The sequence below is a fragment of the Emys orbicularis genome, chromosome 8 (assembly GCF_028017835.1).
Source record: "Emys orbicularis isolate rEmyOrb1 chromosome 8, rEmyOrb1.hap1, whole genome shotgun sequence".
NCBI lineage: Eukaryota > Metazoa > Chordata > Testudines > Emydidae > Emys > Emys orbicularis.
The window spans coordinates 47,092,408-47,114,115 of record NC_088690.1 but is presented as its reverse complement, the minus strand read 5'-3'; the positions used below and the strand labels follow the sequence as shown (position 1 = coordinate 47,114,115).

Below are 21,708 nucleotides of genomic sequence, written 5' to 3'. Positions count from 1 at the left end.
AAGGGTGGTTCTTAGTACTGATTAAAAGATCTTATCTGTGGCAGAATATTTGGACAAAGGAAACACACAAGGTCTTGATTACAACTCGAGTATTGATTTTGCAAATGCTCCAAAATCCTTCTTTTTGCATTATACAACCAGGTCTAGTTAACACAAAAATCTAAAGGGTGGGAAAATAAACAATTTTATTTTGACTTTCCCTACACAATTCTTCACATTTACTTTCTTGTTTTCACTGCATAATAATGAGCTTGCAAAATATAGGAGTCTGTCTAATTTGTTGATATAAACACTCTGTAAACTGCAAAGCAAACTAATTAAAAGCACTCATTCTGTGTCTCTTGTTTTCACACAAATAAACAATCATTGATTAAGGTTTGTATTATATGTGAGCCATCCATTCTTAATGATAAATGCTTCAAGACAGTGGAAGGTTAATAGAACTTAGTCAATTAAAATGCTTTGAAAATATTATGGAGCAAAAGAGTTTTGTATAGCATGGTAAAGTCGAGCAGAACAAGAAAATATATCCAGTTATAGGAATTTGTAATGGAATTAATACCATTAAATATCCATGCCCCTTATATGATTTCCTAACCCTTTTGTAATGTCTTGGTGATCATACTGATTTACACAGTGGCTGCAAAATGTAATTAGGCATGGTATTCTGTGCCCAGAGGAACTGGCAATTTGATTTCATGCCTGTTATTAAGTCTTCACTGTGCAAAATCAACCCACATCTTGTACTTAAGTATTTACTGAATGAATACCAATTAGTTTTGTTTTCTCAATTGCTATGACTCAGTCATTTGAACTATTATGTATGTGTATATAAAACTGTGCACATACGCTGTAGAAATTTACAGCATAGCAAAATCTGAAATATTTTAGGCTCTGATTTTACAAAGTACTTAAGTACGTGCCTAACTTTAAGCTTGTGTTTAAGTTCCATTGAGTTCAGTGGGACTTATGCTTAACTGTAAGTGCATGTTTGTGCTTAGGTGCTTTGCTGAACTGGGGCTTTAATATACATGTGATACTAGGCAATGAAAACATCTAGATGGGGAGGGTTGTGGGGGCTTTTGGGTTGTTTTTTTCCAGGGCGGGGGGAATGAGGAGGAGATACAGATTTCTCTTAATCACAGTATTGTCAACCGTCCTTGAAGGTTGGTACCTGTACATTTCATATACCAGCCTCCTGTTTCTTGATGTAGTGACTGGAAGAATCTTTATTTAAAAAGATTGCTTTCAGTGATTTATAAAAGTGGTCAGACTAGATGATCACAATGGTCCCTTCTGGCCTTGGAATATCTGAATATGTTAACAGTGCTAGAAGTGCACATTCACTGGTGCTGAGCTCACTCAACATCATTTTGTACTACTTTTTAGAATGACATGGCAGAACAAGTGGTTGAGTCCATAAATGTTGCTAAAGATGTACATTTAAATCCACAAGAAATGACCAGAAATAGCAGGGACCATTATACATTGCTACATGGGAACGTTACTCTTTATTTAACTTATCCAAGGCTTATTTGTTAATGTAACTTAGTCATGTAACAGCATCACCATTTTTATTTATGTATTTATCGTTAGCTGGCAGAGTATCATGGCAGTGTAGATGGCAGCCCATGGTCAGGAGAATGCTGTGGCTTCTCTTTTCCATCAGGTCATATTAAAATATAGAGAGAGATACTGAGCTGGCACACAATGAATGCCTCATTTTGATGCATATCAGAGTGATCTGGGGCTTGTCGTGATGTTGCAACATTTCAGAGAAACCAGATGGAAGGACTGAAACTTTGAGATGTTTCCACAAATCTGACAGGATGTCTAAAAGTATCACACTGTTTGCTGTTTTAAATATTTGCCTGAATAACTTTGTGTATGGAGATAATATATACCCTGTAAGTGTCTGCTGTTCAAATAACTGTAGCAACATTGAAGGCTATGTGTTCATAACTTTATTCTGTGATATATAACGGGCTAAACCATCAATTCCACATTTAGAAACTGAAGAAGCATAAAAGTCTACATTTTAAAGGTCAGAGTCAACTCCTCTCTGTGATGGGGCTAACTTCCATCACTTGTTAAATGAGGGGTTAAGGCACCTATGACTGATTACCTTCTGGTGTGAGGGGGAAGAGTTAAGTAAGGGTCATTAGGCACCTGAGCCTTATAAGGAAGCTAAGGGAACTTAGTAGGGGTGAGATTGCAATGGAGGCAGGACTTTTCTGTGGACTCAACCTCTCAGAGAGTTGGCTAGCTCAAGAGAGTCAGAAGAGCAGAGGTGCTGCTGTAAACCCCCCCACCCCCTGGCTTGAAGTGGGTTCCATCATGTACAGGGTTTACAGTTTGGTTCAATAGCTCTCAGCACCCCCACTATATAAATTGTTCCAGCACTCCTGCAGAAGAATCGGAGGGTGTAGGAAGAAACTAGAGGCCTAAGACCAAAGGGAAACTGTTAAATACAAGCTCTGGGGAAGCAGTACAAGGGGGTTTGAGGATAGGAGGTGAACCAGGGAAACAGCATCATGTCCAAGAAGCAGACCTAGTTACTTAATACAGAATCCCTGGGCCAGATCCCAAGTAGAGGGTAGGTCTGGTTTCCCTACCAGCACTAAGGAAGGTGTAGGAAGCCCAATGGAAGAAACATTGAACTCTCAGTGGGGCTGAAGATTGACTACCCCTCTCCCCCACAAGAATGGGTTGAGGAATAGCCCAGGACAGGGGCTAAAGACTCTTTTCTGTTGGGACATTTTGTGAACTTTCAAGTTGGACCTTTTTGTTACCCAGAAGGGGACAGAACTTCATGTGACTTGGCGACAGGGCTGAGCCATGGAAGACCTAGTCAGAAGCAGATGGTTGCAGCACTGGAGACAAGGGTCCTTGCAGGATAACACACTGACACAAGAAGGAGCTTCGGGTGGTAAGTAAACAACCTGACACACTGTTAATAAGGGGCTTTTTGTTGACAAAATCCCTGTTATACTGTAAGTAGTTTGTCAATTTGTTATGAATCAGTCAGTGAAAGAAATTTTTTGATGTTTGCATGCTCATGGCTTTTGGAACAAAGGTGAGTTGTTATAATTTCAAGTCAAAATTGAGTTTTAAATAGTAAAGCAGCATTAGAATTAGTCATCCCCGGTAAACATGCCACTCTGTCAGTTGGTGTCTAAAATGATATTTTCAATCTGATATCAATTCTTTCTATTTGTTGCCAATACATAATCCGATGTGAAATTTAATACCTTCATGTAATGAGTGATATGAAAAACACAGTAGCACTCACGGCTGTTAAATTGTCCTATGGCTGGTACCTGCAACCAACCCTACCTTCTGTCTGTCCTGGCAAACCAAAAAATTAAACCAAAGATCTTCTACTCATATTTTGGTACAATATTGTGCTATGTCCAGACTTTGATTGCAGTCCAGATCTATTTTTGTTCCCACATCTTATCTCATAGAATGTACTCTTGCCTGTCTCACTTATGAGTGCAATCAATTCCTTCGGTACCTGAGTAGTGTTCTCCTCTCCCCCATTCCCACCCACTTGGCTTCTCTTTCCTTCATTGCTTGATGGACTACCAATTCTAGTTTTTACTAAATGCTCCCATATTACATCATATTATATACTATCAGCCTGATTTTTGCCCTTATTTACATCAATGTAACTACACTAACTTCAATAGTTACTCCTAATTTACCTTGTCTAAATTAGAATAGAATTGGGCTCTGTCCATGGCCTCCAGTCATGCTACCTTGTGCTGTAATCCTATGAGAGCTCATAAAGAAGGAATAGGTCAGTCCTTGGCAGTTCCTGGGAAGCCTTCAATCCACATGCTGCAGGAAGTGGTGTTGATGATTTGGTGATCTTACTGCTGAGTCGGTACTAAAAAGCCCCCCCCACCCCCCCAATGTTGTAGTAGGGATCAGCGGGGTGCTCAATGTGTCAGCTTTTTGATAAGCTTAACACTAAAGTCCTGAGTGTCTGTGGCTTTCCAGGTCTGCATAATTTTTTTAGCCAAACCAAATGTCCTGGCCCAATCCCAGTTTGGGTAAATACATTCCACCCACCAAAAACTGAAACTTCTATTTGGATATAATACTGATTTCCACATCCTTTTCTAAACTACTAGATGAAATCAGGCATAACAGAAGCAGATGTTCCTCAAGGTTTCATTTCTAAAGGCCCAAATGGGATGCCATATATGCTGACTTGGGAAACTGGGAAACATTCATCATCCTTTTCTTTTAAAAAAAAATTGAAATTAATAGTCTCCCTTCTGAGACTTTTCTCCCGGAGACCTCGTTCACCATTCAGCAAATACCCAGACCCTTCTGATAGAGTTTGGATACCTTCCATAGTAGATACCTACTCTTATGCTCACCAGTGTGCACTTGCTTGGATTTAAAAAAAGGGGATCCCTTAGATACTTACAATGCCATTCAAAGTCTCCTGCTCATACCTCAGAAAGCAACGTGACTAAAGGCTGGATATCTGCTTACAGTCACAGTTGGTGCTGGAAGGAGATCTCAAGGAGGGAAAGCCTCTAGGATGAATTCTTGCTGACTCAGCTAGAAATTCTCACGGGGGGGGGAGGAAGGGGAACAGATCCCTAGAATGCACACACAATTGGCACCTCTGCCACTCTGGAGAGGGCACAGCATGTGCTCTGACCAGTGAGACATGTGTAGGGACATGGCTATTGCCCTACTTCGGCCACCCTCCTTTGAGATGGTTAGAACCACCACTGCTGCTAGCTGTAGTCGAACTGCAGTTCTGAGCTACATTATGGAACATATCATAATTTCGGTTCTTAAAGCAGAATACCCTATTGATTTTAAATGGGCAGTTCTGCTTAGAAACTGATGTTTTGAAATAGCCCTGGGTAGAAGCACAGAGATGATTCTTTGTATTTTCTCCCACCCCCACTCATGAACACCTGCACAGGTCCAACCACTATATATATTTTATATGCCTATATATAAGGGCTGTCAAGCGAATAAAAAATTAATCGTGATTAATCGTGCAATTAAACAATAATAGAATACCATTTATTTAAACATTTTGGGATGTTTTCTACATTTTCAAATATATTGATTTCAATTACAACACTGTACACTTTGTATTTTGTGTTCACTTTATATTTTTGATTACAAGTATTTTCACTGTAAAAAAACAAAAATAGTATTTTTCAATTCACTTAATACCAGTATTGTAGTGCAGTCTCTTTATCGTGAAAGTGCAACTTAAATATGTAGAATTTTATTTTAAAAAAAACACACCCTGCATTCAAAAATAAAACAAGGTAAAATTTTAGAACCTGCAAGTCCACTCAGTCCTACTTTTTGTTCAGCCAATCACTCACACAAACAAGTTCGTTTACATTTGCAGGAGATAATGCTGCCCGCCTCTTGTTTACAATGTTACCTGAAAGCGAGAACAGTCACTCTCATGGCGCTGTTGTAGCCAGCATCCCAAGATGTTTACATGCCAGATGCACTAAAGCAGTGGTTCTCAAACTTTTGTACTGGTGACCCCTTTCACATAGCAAGTCTCTGAGTGTGACCTCTCCCCTTATAAATTAAAACCACCTTTTTTATATATAACACCATTATAAATGCTGAAGGCAAAGCGGGGCTTGGGGTGGAAGCTGACAGCTCGTGACCCCTCCATGTAATAACCTTGCGTCCCGACCCCCAGTTTGAGAACTCCTGCACTAAAGATTCATATGTCCCTTCATGCTTCAGTTACCATTCCAGGGGATATGCATCCATGCTGATGACGGGTTCTGTTTGATAACAATCCAAAGTAGTGCGGACTGACGCATGTTCATTTTCATTATCTGAGTCAGATGCCACAAGCAGAAGGTTGATTTTCTTTTTTTGCTGGTTTGGGTTCTGTCATTTCCACATTGGAGTGTTGCTCTTTTAAGACTTCTGAAAGCATGCTCCACACCTCGTCCTCTCAGATTTTGGAAGGCACTTCAGATTCTTAAACCTTGGGTCAAGTGGTGTAGCTATCTTTAGAAATCTCACATTGGCACCTTCTTTGCGTTTTGTCAAATTTGCGGTGAAAGTGTTCTTAAAACGAACAACATGTGCTGGGTCATCATTCGAGACTGTTCTAACATGAAATATACGGCAGAATGTAGGTAAAACACTGCAGGGGACGTACAATTCTCCCCCAAGGAGTTCAGTCACAAATTTAATTAATGCATTGTTTTTTTAATGAGCGTCATCAGCATGGAAGCATGTTCTCTGGAATCGTGGCCAAAGCATGTAAATACCTTGCAATGACAGCTACAAAAGTGCCATGCAAATGCCTGTTCTCACTTTCTGGTGACATTGTAAATAAGAAGAGGGCAGCATTGTCTCCTGTAAATGTAAACAAACTTGTTTGTCTGAGCGATTGGCTGAACAAAAAGTAGGACTGAGTGGACTTGTAGGCTCTGAAGTTTTACATTGTTTTGTTTTTGAGTGCAGTTATGTAAAAAAACAAATCTACATTTGTAAGTTGCACTTTCACGACAGAGATTGCATTACAGTACTTGTATGAGGTGAATTGAAAAGTACTATTTCTTTTATCATTTTTACAGTGCAAATATTTGTAATAAGAAATAATATACATATATATATATATATATATATAATGAAAATGTAGAAAAACCTCCAAAATCTTTAACAAATTTCAATTGGTATATTATTGTTTAACAGTGTGATTAAAACTGCGATTAATCGTGATTAATTTTTTTACTTTTCCTTTGGTGGTGGTGGTTGAACACAATGAATACAAACAGGTTGCCAGACAGGAGCCAGGGAGGCTGATAAACGTCAGGTGACATAGCTGAGATTAATGTGATTGGTTACATCCACTGCTGGACAAAAGGACTTGATAAATGGTATGTTAAAAGTCTGACTGCTGACTCTCTCATGCCCTCTTATCAGACACAGAGCACAACTTCCATTTAGAACGGGATACAAGGAAACTATTCCACCAAATGGTAATCATTATACATCTTAAGAACAGAAGCTAGGAGTTTCAGAGGCTCTTACGAGCCCAGCTCCCATAGAGTCAAACTCCTATCATTCAGAGTTAATCAGAAGCGGCAGTACAAAGATCCCACTAGTCTAACACCTATGGATCTGCCGTTGTATGCGACTGTAGGAGAAACCATTTAGCTGGCCTTGAAGATAGGGATATATATTGCAGTAGTAGTATAGCAAGAAGTTCAATGACAGATGAAATAGAGGGTGCAAGAAGCTAATTTTGTCATTACTTTTCTATCTAGAAACCAAACCCACCACCTGATACAGGTCCAATATCACTTTTAAGTGTGAGCATATAGGCCAAATCTTATTTCAGGTTTAAAAAAAACAATTAAAATTTTTTTACCCTCTGATTCCATTAGTTTTCCTCTTCATTCAGTGGCCCAAATTTTGGGAGTGTGTATGTATTCCAAATGTATCTGAATTGTATGTATTCAAGAAAAGTAATACAGTTAGATGAGTTGGGGAGGGAGGTATTCAAATTTCTGAATTCCTATTCAAATCTATATTGCCTAGTTTCGTTGCCTGAATCAAAATGTATCTGAAATTCAGCTTGGTGCTATTGATTTCCAAACTAGCAGGTGGCTTGCTACCTATACTAGAACATCAAGAAAGCCTTAATTGTCACCTGAAGAGATCATGCATTACAGAAAGCGCCTATTCAGCTCCTAGCTTGAATCAAAAAGAAACTCCTCTATCAAACTGTCTTAGTTAATTTAATGTTTCTCTTAATTTCAAGAAAGTGGACAATTGTTTATTGTTAATCTCCTATTGACTCTATAAAGTAAAAAGATGCTGTAAGCTACAGCTTCCAGAGCTGTTGCTTGGGTTTTCTATTTGTACTTCAGTGTTAGGGTAGACAAAGATGACTGCCACAATATATATTAGTTAGAAAGTACTTTTTGATTTATATACTGTAAATCTGTATAAGCCTGAGCCACAGCCCACTGAAGTAGTTACCACTGACTTCATTTGCCTCTGGATCCAGCTATGTCAAAAGCAGAAACAAAGAATTCCCCATAGGGGGCATTAACAAAGGTTTTTGACCAGTGGTGTTAGATCTTAGAAATAACCACATGGAAACCTCTAAAGAGAGTAAGAAAGGAAATATTATGCACCACCAAATTAATAACTGAAATTACATGACATCAGCCTACAATTATGTAAGTTTCTATAGAAACCATGTTTGGTAGGTACCCTATCTGATTCGCTTTCCATACTTTCCGCTTCCTGACTTTACTGCACAATAGAATACATGTTCCCTGAATTACTCTTTAAATGGCTTGAACTAAAAAGACGTATACATATTTAAATGTTTAAAATGTAAAATTATACCACATCATACAAAAGAAAGAAGCATTCAGAACAAAAGGAATGGCATTACACACATTAAAATCTTGCTAGTCTATCAAATTGAAATGGTACGGGGTTAACACAAGAACTAACCTGGTTTCTGTACTAAATTTACAAGCTGCTACATTGTGTAGCTATTAAAGTCATTGGGACTACTGATGTGAGCAAGTTCACATCAAAATTAATAAGTGTTGCACAACCTAGCCCTAAGTTTCTAATACACTAATTATGTGCATGTTCCACCAAATCCTATTAAGACAAAACTCCCATTGAAATCACTGGGAGTTTTGCCTGCATATAGCCCAGATTGTAAACTCTTTGGGGCAGTGACAGATTTCCTATGCCTCTGTACAGTTTTTAGTACAAGGGGCCCACAATCTCCATTGTGTGTTTGAGTGCTATTATAATAAAATAAATAGTAGGATCACCCAGTATTTTTTCAAGGAGAGATCATAGAGAAGTTAATGAAAGAATGTTGGTATTATTAGTTGATGAGGTCACAATATAATGGACTATATGTCTACTAGAAAAATGTATACCCCATTCTAGTTGTGAACTGTATTACTGTTTAGCATGATAGTTTATCTGGAAACCTCATATTAGCAGTATACATGTTTATCAGTGAGATATATTAATCTTGCTGAGGTAGATTATGCAATCTAAGTGATTATGAGGAAATGGATGTGCATATTGTGAATGGTTCCATGTTAGAACTGAAAGGGAGTTTATTGTGGAAGTGCATAGTCTGTCAGTTCATTGTTGTTTTAATTTTTTTCTTCATTGCACTAAAAAATATACTTAAGCAACCTACACTCTATTTCCCCCCCTAGGGAATTACCAATAGAACTAGTCTGCAGGTTCAGTGCAATATATGGTCATGGCTTTATATTTTGTCCTTTTTACTTTTTCTACAGAACAATTTAAGGAACGAGAAGCAATTTAGGAAATTTCCGCATGTTAAATCTCTTTTATTCACAGGAAATGTATAACTTCAAATTATGTAATGAATTTGGCAAACTGACCTGCAACATTTAATAGCAAAATGAATTGTTATCCTAAAATAAAATACATTTGATGCAATATTGTAAATTAAGACCAGATTACACATGATCTGTTTTTTAAATGTAATTCAAATCTTAAAATCTATACAGCCAACACATGTGAATGTACCACAAACTGGATAACAGCATTAAAGTGCACATTTCCAGGACTTGTGTCAAAGTTTCTGGCTAATAACACTTTCTACTTCCACTTTGTGGGTTTCATCCAGGACCTCAAAATACAAATAAAAACCTGCATCTGGCAGTAAAATGACTGGAAATGTCAGAGCTGGATCATGCCTAACTTTCAAACTGTTCAGCTCTGTTACAATGGTGTTCATTTTAAGTTGCAACATTCTAAAAAATGCAGAATGAGGTGATAGGAGTAGGGGGACTAGAGAAACTAAAGCACAAGGAAAACATCAGGACTCTAATGATACCATTAATCATTCGATTAAAATAGCTTGCCTCCAGTCAACAGTACTCATTCTTTCAAGCTGTCCCTTTTTAAGGGGCTCTTCATCTAGTGTCTAGATCAGTAACTTGAGTTCAGGAAACTGTAGCACTTTGCATATTAATAATAATTAAATAAAGGATGCTAACACTCAGAAATGCTAGCTAACTCCTGAACTCTTAGTGAGACCTGCATGAAATTACAGTTGACCTAGCTACTTATGTGGCCTTGTTATAGTCGAACCTTAAACTACACAATTGACTGAATTTTGTTCAGACACTATTTCTTTAACAGGATTCTCTAAGGAGTATGTGGATTCATAACCTGTACTTGATTTCTGTATTGATTAAAGGACCAGTTTATTGTCAGTGGTCCAGTAACAATGTTTAAGCTTAATGACATCTGAACAAATATAGAGATGATAAAATATCTGGGCAAATATCTGACTTCAAGTAGACAGGCTAGATCTTTATCTGGTATAAACTGGTGTAGCTCAATTGACTTCAGTGGAACTATGCTTAAGCCAGATGAGGATCTGGCCCACACATTCTTTCACATCATTTTGCCTAATGAGCAGTAATCCACAGTCCTTCATGGGTGAAATTTTCATTAAATTTCATGTCTGCCTGTGAAGGACTCCAGAATTGGCACCATATAAGACACTAAAATAGCACATTGATTACAACTAATGAACGTGTAAAAATGTACCATTAACAAACTTCCAGGCATGCTGCAAAGGCTCCCTCAGAAGGGACAGAGGAAGCCCACATCAGAATGCCCCATATCCCAGTGGGTAGGGCACTTGTTTGAGAGATGGCACATCCCTTCAACACCTCAGGTGGAGGGCAGAGTTGAACTGATGGACCCTCACATCTCAGTTGAGTTCCCTAACCCCTGGGCTAAAAGTGATGATCAGGCAGCTCCTCCTCCATTTCCCAAAGGCACCTAACTCCAAGAGGGTTTGCAGCTGAGAATACCGAGCAGAAGGAGGAGCTTCCCTGTGCCTGCGCTTAGGCACCAATCTCTTTGAGGGGCTGAGGTTCAGAACACACCCCTCCACTGGGCATCTCCCATTGCTTAGCTTAGGCAGGGAGCTGCCTAGCATGATAGCTTTTGTGAACCCAGTTCTGAGGCACCTCTCTCTCCCCATTTATTGTATAGGGAGCATTGCTATGGAACTCAGGCTTTGGGAATCCCAATAGTTTTTCTAGGCTCCTAAAAGTTAGGCATGGTGAGGCTGAGTATCATCATGCCTAAGTTCCTTTGTAAATCTAGCCCTTAGTGTTCAACCAAACAGTCTCTTTGGATGCAAAACTCTCAAAAGAGTAGGTTGCAGGATTGGGCCCTTAACACTGAGTGCACTATGTGACAAAACAGTAATGTCATGGATGAACTAAAGGCCCAGATCCTCAAAGGCATGTAGACACTGCATTCCCATTTAAATCAACACCTAAATACCGTTAAGAATCTGGGCCTAGATGATTATCCAGAGCCAAAAAAACATGTCTTATCCTATGTCTCATAATTGACCATACTTCTCCCAGTATCACACCACATTTATCTAGATCTTCAGCTGGGGTAAACCTGGGTGTCTTTGTCTCCAGTAGAAATATATTGATTTACTCCAGCTAAGAATCTTGCCTCCAGATTTTATTTGCAGTTGTTTGTTTTTTGTTGGAACTCTTTTAAAAGGGGAGAAAAAAACCACATGTCTTGTGTGCTGTATTATGCAACTCAGTATTTGGAAGCACCCTGACTATCTGATGTTAAGGGACTGGGAATCTTATAGACATTAATGAGCTTTGGGTCAGGCCTGAGTTACTGGACCACTTCTATGGCAAAGTTTGTGCAAACTTCTTATAGCCCTAAGCATAAAACATTGACTCCTCTGCTTTGGCAGCAGACTGTCAACCTTCTCATTATATGCTCATAGCTCTTTTTATGATTACTAGTGCGGAAAAACAATGAGAAGTGTTTTATTGATTCAGTGCTGGGGATGTGGGGTGACTCTGACTGTCCACAGAGCTTGTTGAATAAGTCACTTGTGAATATTTCATTTGCTAATTGAGCGCTAGCCTTCAGTGGATAAATGATTCACAACAAACTTTGTAAGTACTATAATTTATGCTATTTCTCTCAATCTATCACAGAACATTCTGTCTGATAAGGACACTTATTTTAGTAAAAATATTTTTTGTTTCACATAATGCTGTTCTTGGGAAGACAATTGTTGTGCCTAAAGAAACTTACTGGAGAGTTTGTACTGCCTTTGAAGTAAGAAGAAAGTCTCTTGAATAAAGAGAAATCCTTAGATGTACTGCCACATACAGAACAAACTACTGGTTAAGCAAATTTAAATGTATCAAGTGTGTATTTGCCAAGCACTCCTACTCCACATGCACAAACAGACTGTCAAAGAATGGAGTACAGTAAGGGTTCTGTTCCTAATGTAGCTCAAAGAGTTCTACTGAAATTATATTCAGGGTGGTTGTTTCACAACAACAAACACAAGGTACTAGGCATCTATAGAAATATGTCCCTGACCAAGAAATTTATATTACAGAGAGTAGTCTGAAAAGTAGCTCCCTACAAATGCTATTTTGAGGTTCTATGTCTATTCTTATTGACTCCCAGAAAAGTCATCTTTTGGTTATATTTGATCTAACTACCTGCCCTGCAAATTCAGCCTGGGATCTGATGCATAACCACCGATATTAACTGATAGTTTTGCTCATGATGAATGAGGTAGAATACAGTTCATATCAAATGTCTATAGTCAGTGGCGTGGGAACACTTTGAATAGTAGGGGTGCTGAAAGCCAGTCTCCTTACCCCAGTCTGTTTCCCCACACACACAAGCTGGGACCCGGGGGCTGCTAGCAGTAGTAAAACTTGATTGTTCCTAAAGTCAGCAGATATGACAGATATGCACAGGTAGCAGACTTGAGTAAGAAGGTGCTCTTTTTAAATATTTAGTGTTTGATCCTAACTTTGAAGTGTAATTCTACTTTTGAAAAAAACCTTACAGTTGTCATTGTGAGGTTCGGTATTTGTTGCCTTTCAGACTTTGATTTCAGATGTTCTTTTAGGATAGATTGTGCCTTTTGGACACAGTCCAGAGTAAGGATGGTGCAGTGCTGTACCATCTCCATGGGAGGTATTGGGACCTGTGAGAGAGAATGCCTCCCCAAAGTCCTTCGCATGTAATGGGAGCAAGCCCACATCTACAGCCTTTACGCATGCAGCATGCTCCATTGTATAGTAGTCCAGCTCCATGCACCAGCGTGGGGAAGGAAGGGCCACGACCTTACTCCTTCACAGCTCCCTTTGAGGCACTGTGCACCCATGGGGGACTAGGGAATGAGCAGTCCCTGCACTGTCCAGACGCTGACTCAGATGGTGCCTGGCCTTTAGTGGGCTGCATGTGGTGCGTGTGGGGAGGAGTGGTGTGTGGCAGGGAAGCTCCTCATGCCTCCCCCTCACCCACATTGCACACATGTAAGAGGCAAGAGTGTGCCTAGCCTCCTATATGTGAAACTAACTGCAAGCCCTGCACACCTCAGACTAGGTTCTGAGAGTGAAGCTGGCTACCTACTTTACCTCACAGAACAGGCTGTAACAAATGCTCTAAAGGAAAATTATACCCTCAGTCAGGGCCGGCTCCAGGGTTTTTGCCGCCCCAAGCAGCAAAAAAAAAAAAGCCGCGATCGCGATCTGCAGCACTTCGAGCTGCCGCCGCTTCATTCTTCGGCGGCAATTCGGTGGCAGGTCCTTCGCTCCGAGAGGGAGTGAGGGACCCGCCGCCGAAGAGCCAGACGAGCCGCCCCTCTCCATTGGCCACCCCAAGCACCTGCTTGCTGAGCTGGTGTCTGGAGCCGGCCCTGCCCTCAATGATGCTTTGGAAACACTGATTTCAACAGGTTTGCATTGCTAAAACGGTTTGGAACTTAGTAAACAGTTATTCAAAGACTCCAGCTCACTCCTCCTTACATGTGTAGATTCTGCAGAGATAACAGGAGTAAAACACAGAAAACACTTACTTTTAGAGAATACAAAAATGTATATGATCGTTATAGAGTGATAGATTTCAAGGCCAGAAGGGACCGTTGTGATCATGTAGTCTGATCTCCTGTATCCCCACAGGCCATAGAACTTCCCCAAAATAATTCCTAGAGTATGTCTTTTAGAAAAACATCCAGTCTTGATTTAAAAATTCTCAGTGATGGAGAATCCATCATGACCCTTGGTAAATTGTCTCAATAGTTAATTATTCATTGTCATAAATGTACTCTTTATTTCCAGTCTGAATTTATCTAGCTTCAATTTCCAGACATTGGATCGTGTTTTACCTTTCTCTGCTAGACTGAAGAGCCCATTATTAAATATTTGTTCCCCATGTAGATACTTTACAGACTTTAATCAAGTCACCCCTTAACCTTCTCTCTATTAAAGTAAGTAGATTGACCTCTTTGAATCTATCCTATAAGGCATGTTTTCTGATCCTTTAATCGTTTTCATGGCTCTTCTCTGAACCCTCTTTACTTTATTAACTGTCTTCTTGAATTGTGGACACCAGAACTGGATGCAGTATTCCAGCAGTGGTTGCTTCAGTGCCAAATATAGAGGTAAAATAACCTTTCTGCTCTTACTTGAGATTCCCCTGTATGCATCCCAGGATCATGTTAGCTCTTTTGGCCGCAGCATCCCACTGGGAGCTCATGTTATGCTGATTATACACCATGACCTCAAAGTCTTTTTCAGGGTCACTGCTTCCCAATATAGATTTTCCCCCATACTGTAAGTATGGCCTACGTTCTTGGTTCCTAGATGAACATATTTACATTTAGCTGTATTAAAAGGCATTGTTTGCTCATGCCCAGTTTATCAAGTGATCCAGATTGCTCTGAATCAGTGACTTGTCCCTTCATTATTCATCACTCCCTCAATTTTTGTGTCTTATGAAAACTTTATCAGTGATGATTTTATGTTTTATTTCAGATCATTGATAAAAATGTTAAATAGCATATGACCAAGAACCTATCCCTGTGGGACCCCACTGGAGAAATGCCCACCCAATGAAAAACCCCAATTTACACTTACATTTTGAGACCTATCAGTTAGCCAGCTTTTAATTCATATAATGTGTTTCATGTTAATTGTATATCCTTCTAGTTTTTAAATCAAAATGTTTTGTGGTACCAGTCAAATGCCTTAAAGAAGCCTAAGTGTATATGTCAATACTATTACCTCTATCAACCAAATTTGTAACTTCATCATAAAAAATCAAGTTAATTTGACAAGATCTATTTTCCAAAAACTCATGCTGATTTGCATTAATTACATTCTTTTCCTTTAATTCTTTTTATTAATTGAATCCTGTATCAGCTGCTCTATTATTTTGCCTGAGACTGATGTCAGGATGACAGGCCTATAAGTACCCAGGACATTCTGTTTACCTTCTTTTAAGAAATTGGCACAATAGTTGCTTGCTTCCAGTCATCTGGAAATTCTCCAGTGCTCCAATGCTTATTGAAAATCAATATTAGTGGTTTGATGAGCTCCTCAACACGCATCCAAGAGTTTTGAAAGAGCTGGCTATTTGGACCTGCTGATTTTAAAAAGGTCTAATTTCAGCCTTCACTTCCCCTTTAAACAAGATTAGTTTTTTAAACACTATGCCCTTCTTCCTTGATGGTGGGTGTTCAAAGGAACACATCTGTTAAGAACAAAGGGGTTATTTATGCAGTCAGGTCTTTGAATTGATCTGTACTTTGGTTGAAATTAACTTGCATAAGAGACAAGCACAAGACCTATGTACTCCTTCAGTCCCACTGAAAATCCTAAATGGGAGTTAGGCTGGACTCTTCCTTTCTAGTGAATCAGCCTGATGAGCTGAACCAGCATTAATGGAAACAATCAGCACCCAGTATAGGTCTGAAGGAAGTTATATCCCTTTGGGAGCAAGGTGTGAGATGGGAAGGAATTGTACTTTTCTGAGCTCCAATTATGTCTGAAGGCTCCCCCTTGAATGGTTCAGTCCTGGGAAGGAGTACTACATGCCTCCCTTTATTCAGGGCTTTAAGCAAAGGTCTAGACATATGTTGGGCACCATTTCTGGTGTCATTAGGTGGAGGAAGAAACTAAGGGGTATTTGACTTGATTTTGACTAACAGGGAGGAATCAGTTGTGAATCTGAAGGTGGAAGTCAACTTGGAAGGAAGGAATGAGAGCAGCAGAATACAATGGACTTAAAAAAGTTCAGACTTCAGCAAACTCAGAAATGGGTAGGTAGTGCCCTATGGGGGAAAAACATCTAACAGGAAAAAGAGTTCAGGAGAGCTGGCAGTTTCTCAGAAAATATTTAACGTCACAAAAGCAAACTATGCTGATGTGAAGGAAAGATGGGAAGAATAAGAAGAGGCAAAGATGGTTGCATAAGGAGCTCTTTAATGACCTGACAATCAAAAAGGAACACTATAAAAAGCTGAAACATGGTCAAATTAATGAGGATGAGTACAAAAGAATAGCTCGGCATGCAGGGATAAAATCAGAAAGGCTAAGGTACAAAAGAGGCAGTAAGGAGAGGTTCTATAAACATATCAGGAACAAAAGAAACATGAAGGAAAGTATAGGTTCACTACTTAGAGGGGAAGGAGAGCTAATACCAGATACCAAGAAGGCTCAGGTGCTTGATGCTTATATTGCTTCAGTCTTATTAAAAAGATCAATTATGACCAGCTGCTTAACTCAATTAATATTAACAAGGTGGAAGGAACACAAGGGAAAATAGGGAAATAACAGATTAAAGAATATTTAGATGAATTATATGTATTCAAGTAATCAGGGCCTGATGAAATTCGCCCTAGGCTTAAGGAACTAATTGAAATCTAAGAATCTTGAAACCATTTGAGTTATGTTTGAGAACTCATGGAAGATGGGTAAGATCCGAGAGGGCTAAAGAAGAGCAAACATTCTGAGGAACAAAGGACTCAGGGAATTAGATCAGTCAAACTAACTTCAATTCCTGGAAAGATACTAGAACAGTTTTATTAAAAATCAGTGTGTAAGCACCTAGAGGATAATAGGGTTATAAGGAATAGTCAACATGGGGGGGGGGGGAAATGAGGAATATGTTTATAACATTTGCAGATGACGCCACATAGGGTGAAGTTGCAAGCACTTTGGAAGACAGGAATTCAAAATAACCTTGACAAATTGGAGAAATGGTCTGAAATCAGCAACACGAAGCTCCAAAAAGACAAGTGCAAAGCACTATAGTTTGGAGGGAAAATCAAATGCACAACAAAATGGTGAATAAAGGGTTAGACAGTAGTACTGGGAATTATAGTAGACCACAAATGGCATATGAACCAAAAATGTGATGCAGTTTTGAAAAAAGGCTAATATCAGTCTGGGGTGTGTTAGGAGTGCCGTATGCAAGATGCAGGAGGTAATTGTTCTTCTGTACTCAGCACTGGTGAGGCATTGTCTGGAGTACTATGTCCAGGTGTTGGTGCCGCATTCAAAGAAAAACATGGAGAAATGAGAGTTTAGCAGAGAGCAACAATAAATGATAAGTGTTTGGAAAACATAAGCTATGAGGAAGCTAAAAAAACCGGGCATGTTTAATCTCAAGGAAAGAAGACTGGGAGGTGGGGGGGAGGGGACCTGACAAGTCCTCAAATATATTAAGACCTGTTATAAAGAGGATGGCAATCAATTGTTCTACATGTCTACTGAAGGTAGGCCAAAGAATAATTGGTTTAATCTGCATCAAAGGAGATTTAGTTTAGATATTAGGGGGGAAAAAACCTTTCTAACTGTAAGGCTACTTAAGTCCTGGAATAGTTTACCAAAACAGATTGTGGAATCCCAGTCATTAGGTTTTTAAGAACAGGTTAGACAAATATCTGTCAGGGATGATCCAAGTTTACATAGTCCTGCCTCACTTCAGGGGGCTGAACTTGGATGACCTCTTGAAGTCCCTTCCAGCCCTACACATCGGTGCTGGAACTCGAGGTGCTGGGGGAGGGGGCTGCCACACCCCCTGGCTTGAAGTGGTTTCCATCCTATACAGGGTTTACAGTTTGGTTCAATGGCTCTCAGCACCCCCACCATACTTTTCCACCCCCCTGGCCCTTCATTCCTATGATTCTATGAATGTAACCCATAAATGTGTTGAGCATAAAATATGGTTTCAACCTCACATTTTTCTCAACCAGTAAAGTAATACATCAATACTTATAAATCAGTTATGAAGCAAAGGTTTGACTTCCCAGAAATTGTAATGGTTATCAGGGTACCAACTGAAGCTATTTTGTTATTTCATCTTCAGAGTAAAGTAAGAAAAAACCTCAAACCATATTTACCATAATTACTATATCTTGTTTGGATTTATTTATCCTCATGCATCTTCTAAATAAGCATGGCTTCTAATACACTGCATTGTAAAGACAAGTGGCCTGACTTTCAGAAGTGCTGAACATCCACAATTCCCACTGAAGTAAATGGGAACTACAAGTGTTTAGTACCTATAAATCTGCAGGTACGAAGGGCTGTATTGTAATTAACCCTGTAACTCGCTTAAGGGGGAGCTATTTGGTTCATTCTTCCTGTTCCATCCAAGGGACTGGTGGGGCGTAATCTGTGTCTGCAGAAGGGTTCTGTGTTGGCTCTGGTATATGGCCCAGTGCATTTGGGGACAGAGCCGCTTTTGCCACTGCCTGTTTCTGTGTAGGATGTGAAATGGCAGCCTGGTGGCAGCTTCTCTTTTCTGCTTTTCAACTCTCTCCAAGAAAGGGTATGGTCCACAATGGGGCATTTTACTCCCCTCTGTTGCTTTGCAGCAGGGCCTGTGTTTGAGCCATAAATAAGGGCAGCTCCTAAAGAAAGAGACTGGCTCTAATGCACCAAGGATATAACGTAACTGAAGACCTTACCCCGGAGATGAGTTTGGCATGCTGTCTATGGTGTGTTTGAATATTTCAGTAGTCATTACAGTGCTGCTCTACACTGTAAACTCATATATGAATGGCTACTCCAAAATAAATAAATCTCAATACTGTACATTCAAATAAATAATATAAACAATTTCCTGGTCAACACAAGACTCATCTTAGGCAAATGATGTCAGCAAATACAAGTCACTGCCAAAGGGCTTCATTTAGCAATTGTTATTGGGTGTTTTTCATTTTTATTTACCTTATTTTTCTGTCTAGCAGGGTCAACACTAGGTCAGCATATAATGATCTATAATGAGTCTGTATCTGCAACTGTTGAAACCAGACACAATTACTGTAGGTCAGCTTGCCATTTTCTACATGTTTTACTGTCGGTACCAAAATGCCTGGACCCGAACACAATGTTCCATTTCAAATGGAGCTCATATACTTGTTCAACCAGGGACACTGCAAGCTCTTGGGAAACTGCTTTATTTCCAGAAAGAGCTTGCTTCCCTGTGAAGTGGATGCATACTTTGTATTTTGTCTAGCACTTGAGTGAAATTTTGGACAGTAACAAATATTAAAGCACAGCTTGCAACAGAGTCTTTTATATCGTACTTTAACTGTGGCTGAAGATGCAATATTGGCTGTCCCGGTATTACAGTGACAGCATTATGAATAGACCCTACCAAATTCAGGGTCCACTCTGGTCAATTTCATGGCCAGAGGGTTTTCATTTGGTCAATTTCACGATTTCAGATGTTTATATTTGAAATTTCACAGTATTGTAACCAGGGGGGGTCTTGACCTAAAATGGGATCGTGGGTGGTTGCAAAGTTGTGGGGTGGGGGGTGTCCCAAGATTGTCACCCTCACTTCTGTGCTGCCTAGGCAGCAGCCTCTGAGCTTCCTGCAGTTAGAGGAGATTCTGGGAGGTGGAGGTGGGTAGGATCTCCCCCACGCTACTAGGAGTGCCCTAGCTGGGGGCTGCTAGTCCAGGCCAGTGACAGATTAAGGCAGGGGTCCCTGGCCAATATGGGGGTCCACTTGAAAAATGGGTGCCCCAGCCCCAGAAGAAACTATAGGGTGGAAGAACGGTGGGGGGTGCCCTTAGCTCCGGCTGGAGCAATGGGGAGCAGAAGCCCCCAGCTCTGGCTGGAGCGGGGGGAGGCCCCGAGCCCAGTCTGCCCCAGCTGCAGCCACTGGGAGCAGAAGCCCCCACCCCAGCAGGAACTGCTGGGGGAGGAAGGGGAAGCCAGGAGCTCGGCGCCCAGAGCTGCGGCAGGAAATGCGGGGGTGGGAGGGAGAGGGGACGGAGGCACACAGCCCAGCTCCCGGACTGCCCGTGCTGCCTCTGGAGGTGGATCTGATCTCCCCACCAAGAGCAGTCATACAGGGGAAGGACAAGCCCTATCCCTCCTCAGTGTGTCTGGACTAGCAGTTAGGACTCCGAGCCCCAGGCTCCCAGCAGCCGAGGAGATCAGATTTCATGGGGGTGGGCTGATTTTTGGTAGGGCCCTAATTTTGTACAGTGTGGGTCAAATGGTGCAGCCTAACTCAGCCAAAAAATCTGACCTCATGCAATTATGTGGCTGTAAATGAAGGGAGTAAAAATAGAAATATTCCTTGAGCCACTAGAGAGCACAAATTCTTCTGATTAAAGAACAAACATTAATGGCAGAACTAAAAGAGGCCATGTGTTACTCTATCCTGACCAAAGGGTGAAAGTCATATAGCAGTGGCTAGCAGAAGAATTAGGTTGGAGAAATAAAGCAGGAGAAAATCAAATCAGTGTCTCCAGAATGACAGACTGAGCTTTATCAATGCAGTGACACCACAGGCACTCTGGCTAGCACAGTAAATAATGATAGAACTATAGTTGCTCTGCACAGGGTCCTCCCCATTCACTGCCCCTTCTCTACCACCTCCTAACAGCCTGAGAAATAAGGGTTTGACAGGGAGCTCTGCTGTTGGAAAGGAGTCAGTATACTTAGGTAGGCCACTGTTGTGTAGTTCTACCTTACTGCAGGTGCTATTCGAACCCATGAGCTGAACTGTTATCAGTTTCTCTGCACCCCCTTTGATGGGAGTATTGAGCCATTGGAGTTGCCAAAGTATTGATACTGTGGACCCTTCCCTGACCTGTCTCACCAGTCTAACGAGGGCTAGAATGGAGAGCATCTTAACAGAGCACAGGGACACAGAAGCCCCACTAGGTGCCACTCCAGCCACAACCTCTTCCCTTTTATAGCCCCACAGTAGGGCTCAAGTTGTTTGGGGAGCTGTGCAGGGGGCCCAATGTACTTGAGTAACTTTCTCTCTGAGATCAGAAGTAGTGTATTTTTTTTATTTATGTTTTTGCACAAGTCTAATTTTCATAAGAATTAGAATAACTCTAGCCCTCTTTTCACCCAACCCCACTACACCAACACTGCCTTGAAGCCACCTGTTAATTAAAACCTTGCATGGGAACAACATTATCTCTTAACAAACAATATTCCACTGTATCTGTTTTAATACGATGTGCTTAAATTAGAAAATGTAATACATAGTAATAAACATCTGCTACTTACCAGGTGAAGATAAGACACAGCAATGTGGATATTAAAATAAGAACTTGGTTAAACATTGCAGACTGTGTACGTTGAATGGCTCTATGGAGATCATTCTATATTAATAGAAAAAGCAGGTTGGTTATGTTTTTTTAAATAATGCATCTGCTGATCCTATACAATAGTTCCATGATATTTTGATAAGATACAATGGCCAAACCGCACTTAAAATTTGCTGAGCACAGTGGGTGGTGCAAAGGAGTCAGTTGTTCCCTGATTTCCGTGACTGCGTCTTTGACTACCCTGGCATACTTTA

The 21,708-nt window shown here is 40.3% G+C and overlaps 1 protein-coding gene across 4 annotated transcripts in view; it reads right to left on the bottom strand.

The window, feature by feature from the left end:
• The window catches only part of KCNT2 (potassium sodium-activated channel subfamily T member 2), a 293,338-nt gene that overhangs the window by 168,586 nt on the left and 103,044 nt on the right, over positions 1–21,708 (bottom strand). For all 4 annotated transcript variants that reach the window (XM_065409271.1, XM_065409272.1, XM_065409273.1 and 1 more), the window contains one exon: positions 21,414–21,508. In XM_065409271.1, the coding sequence (XP_065265343.1) occupies positions 21,414–21,508 (95 nt within the window). The remainder of the gene's footprint in view (positions 1–21,413; positions 21,509–21,708) is intronic.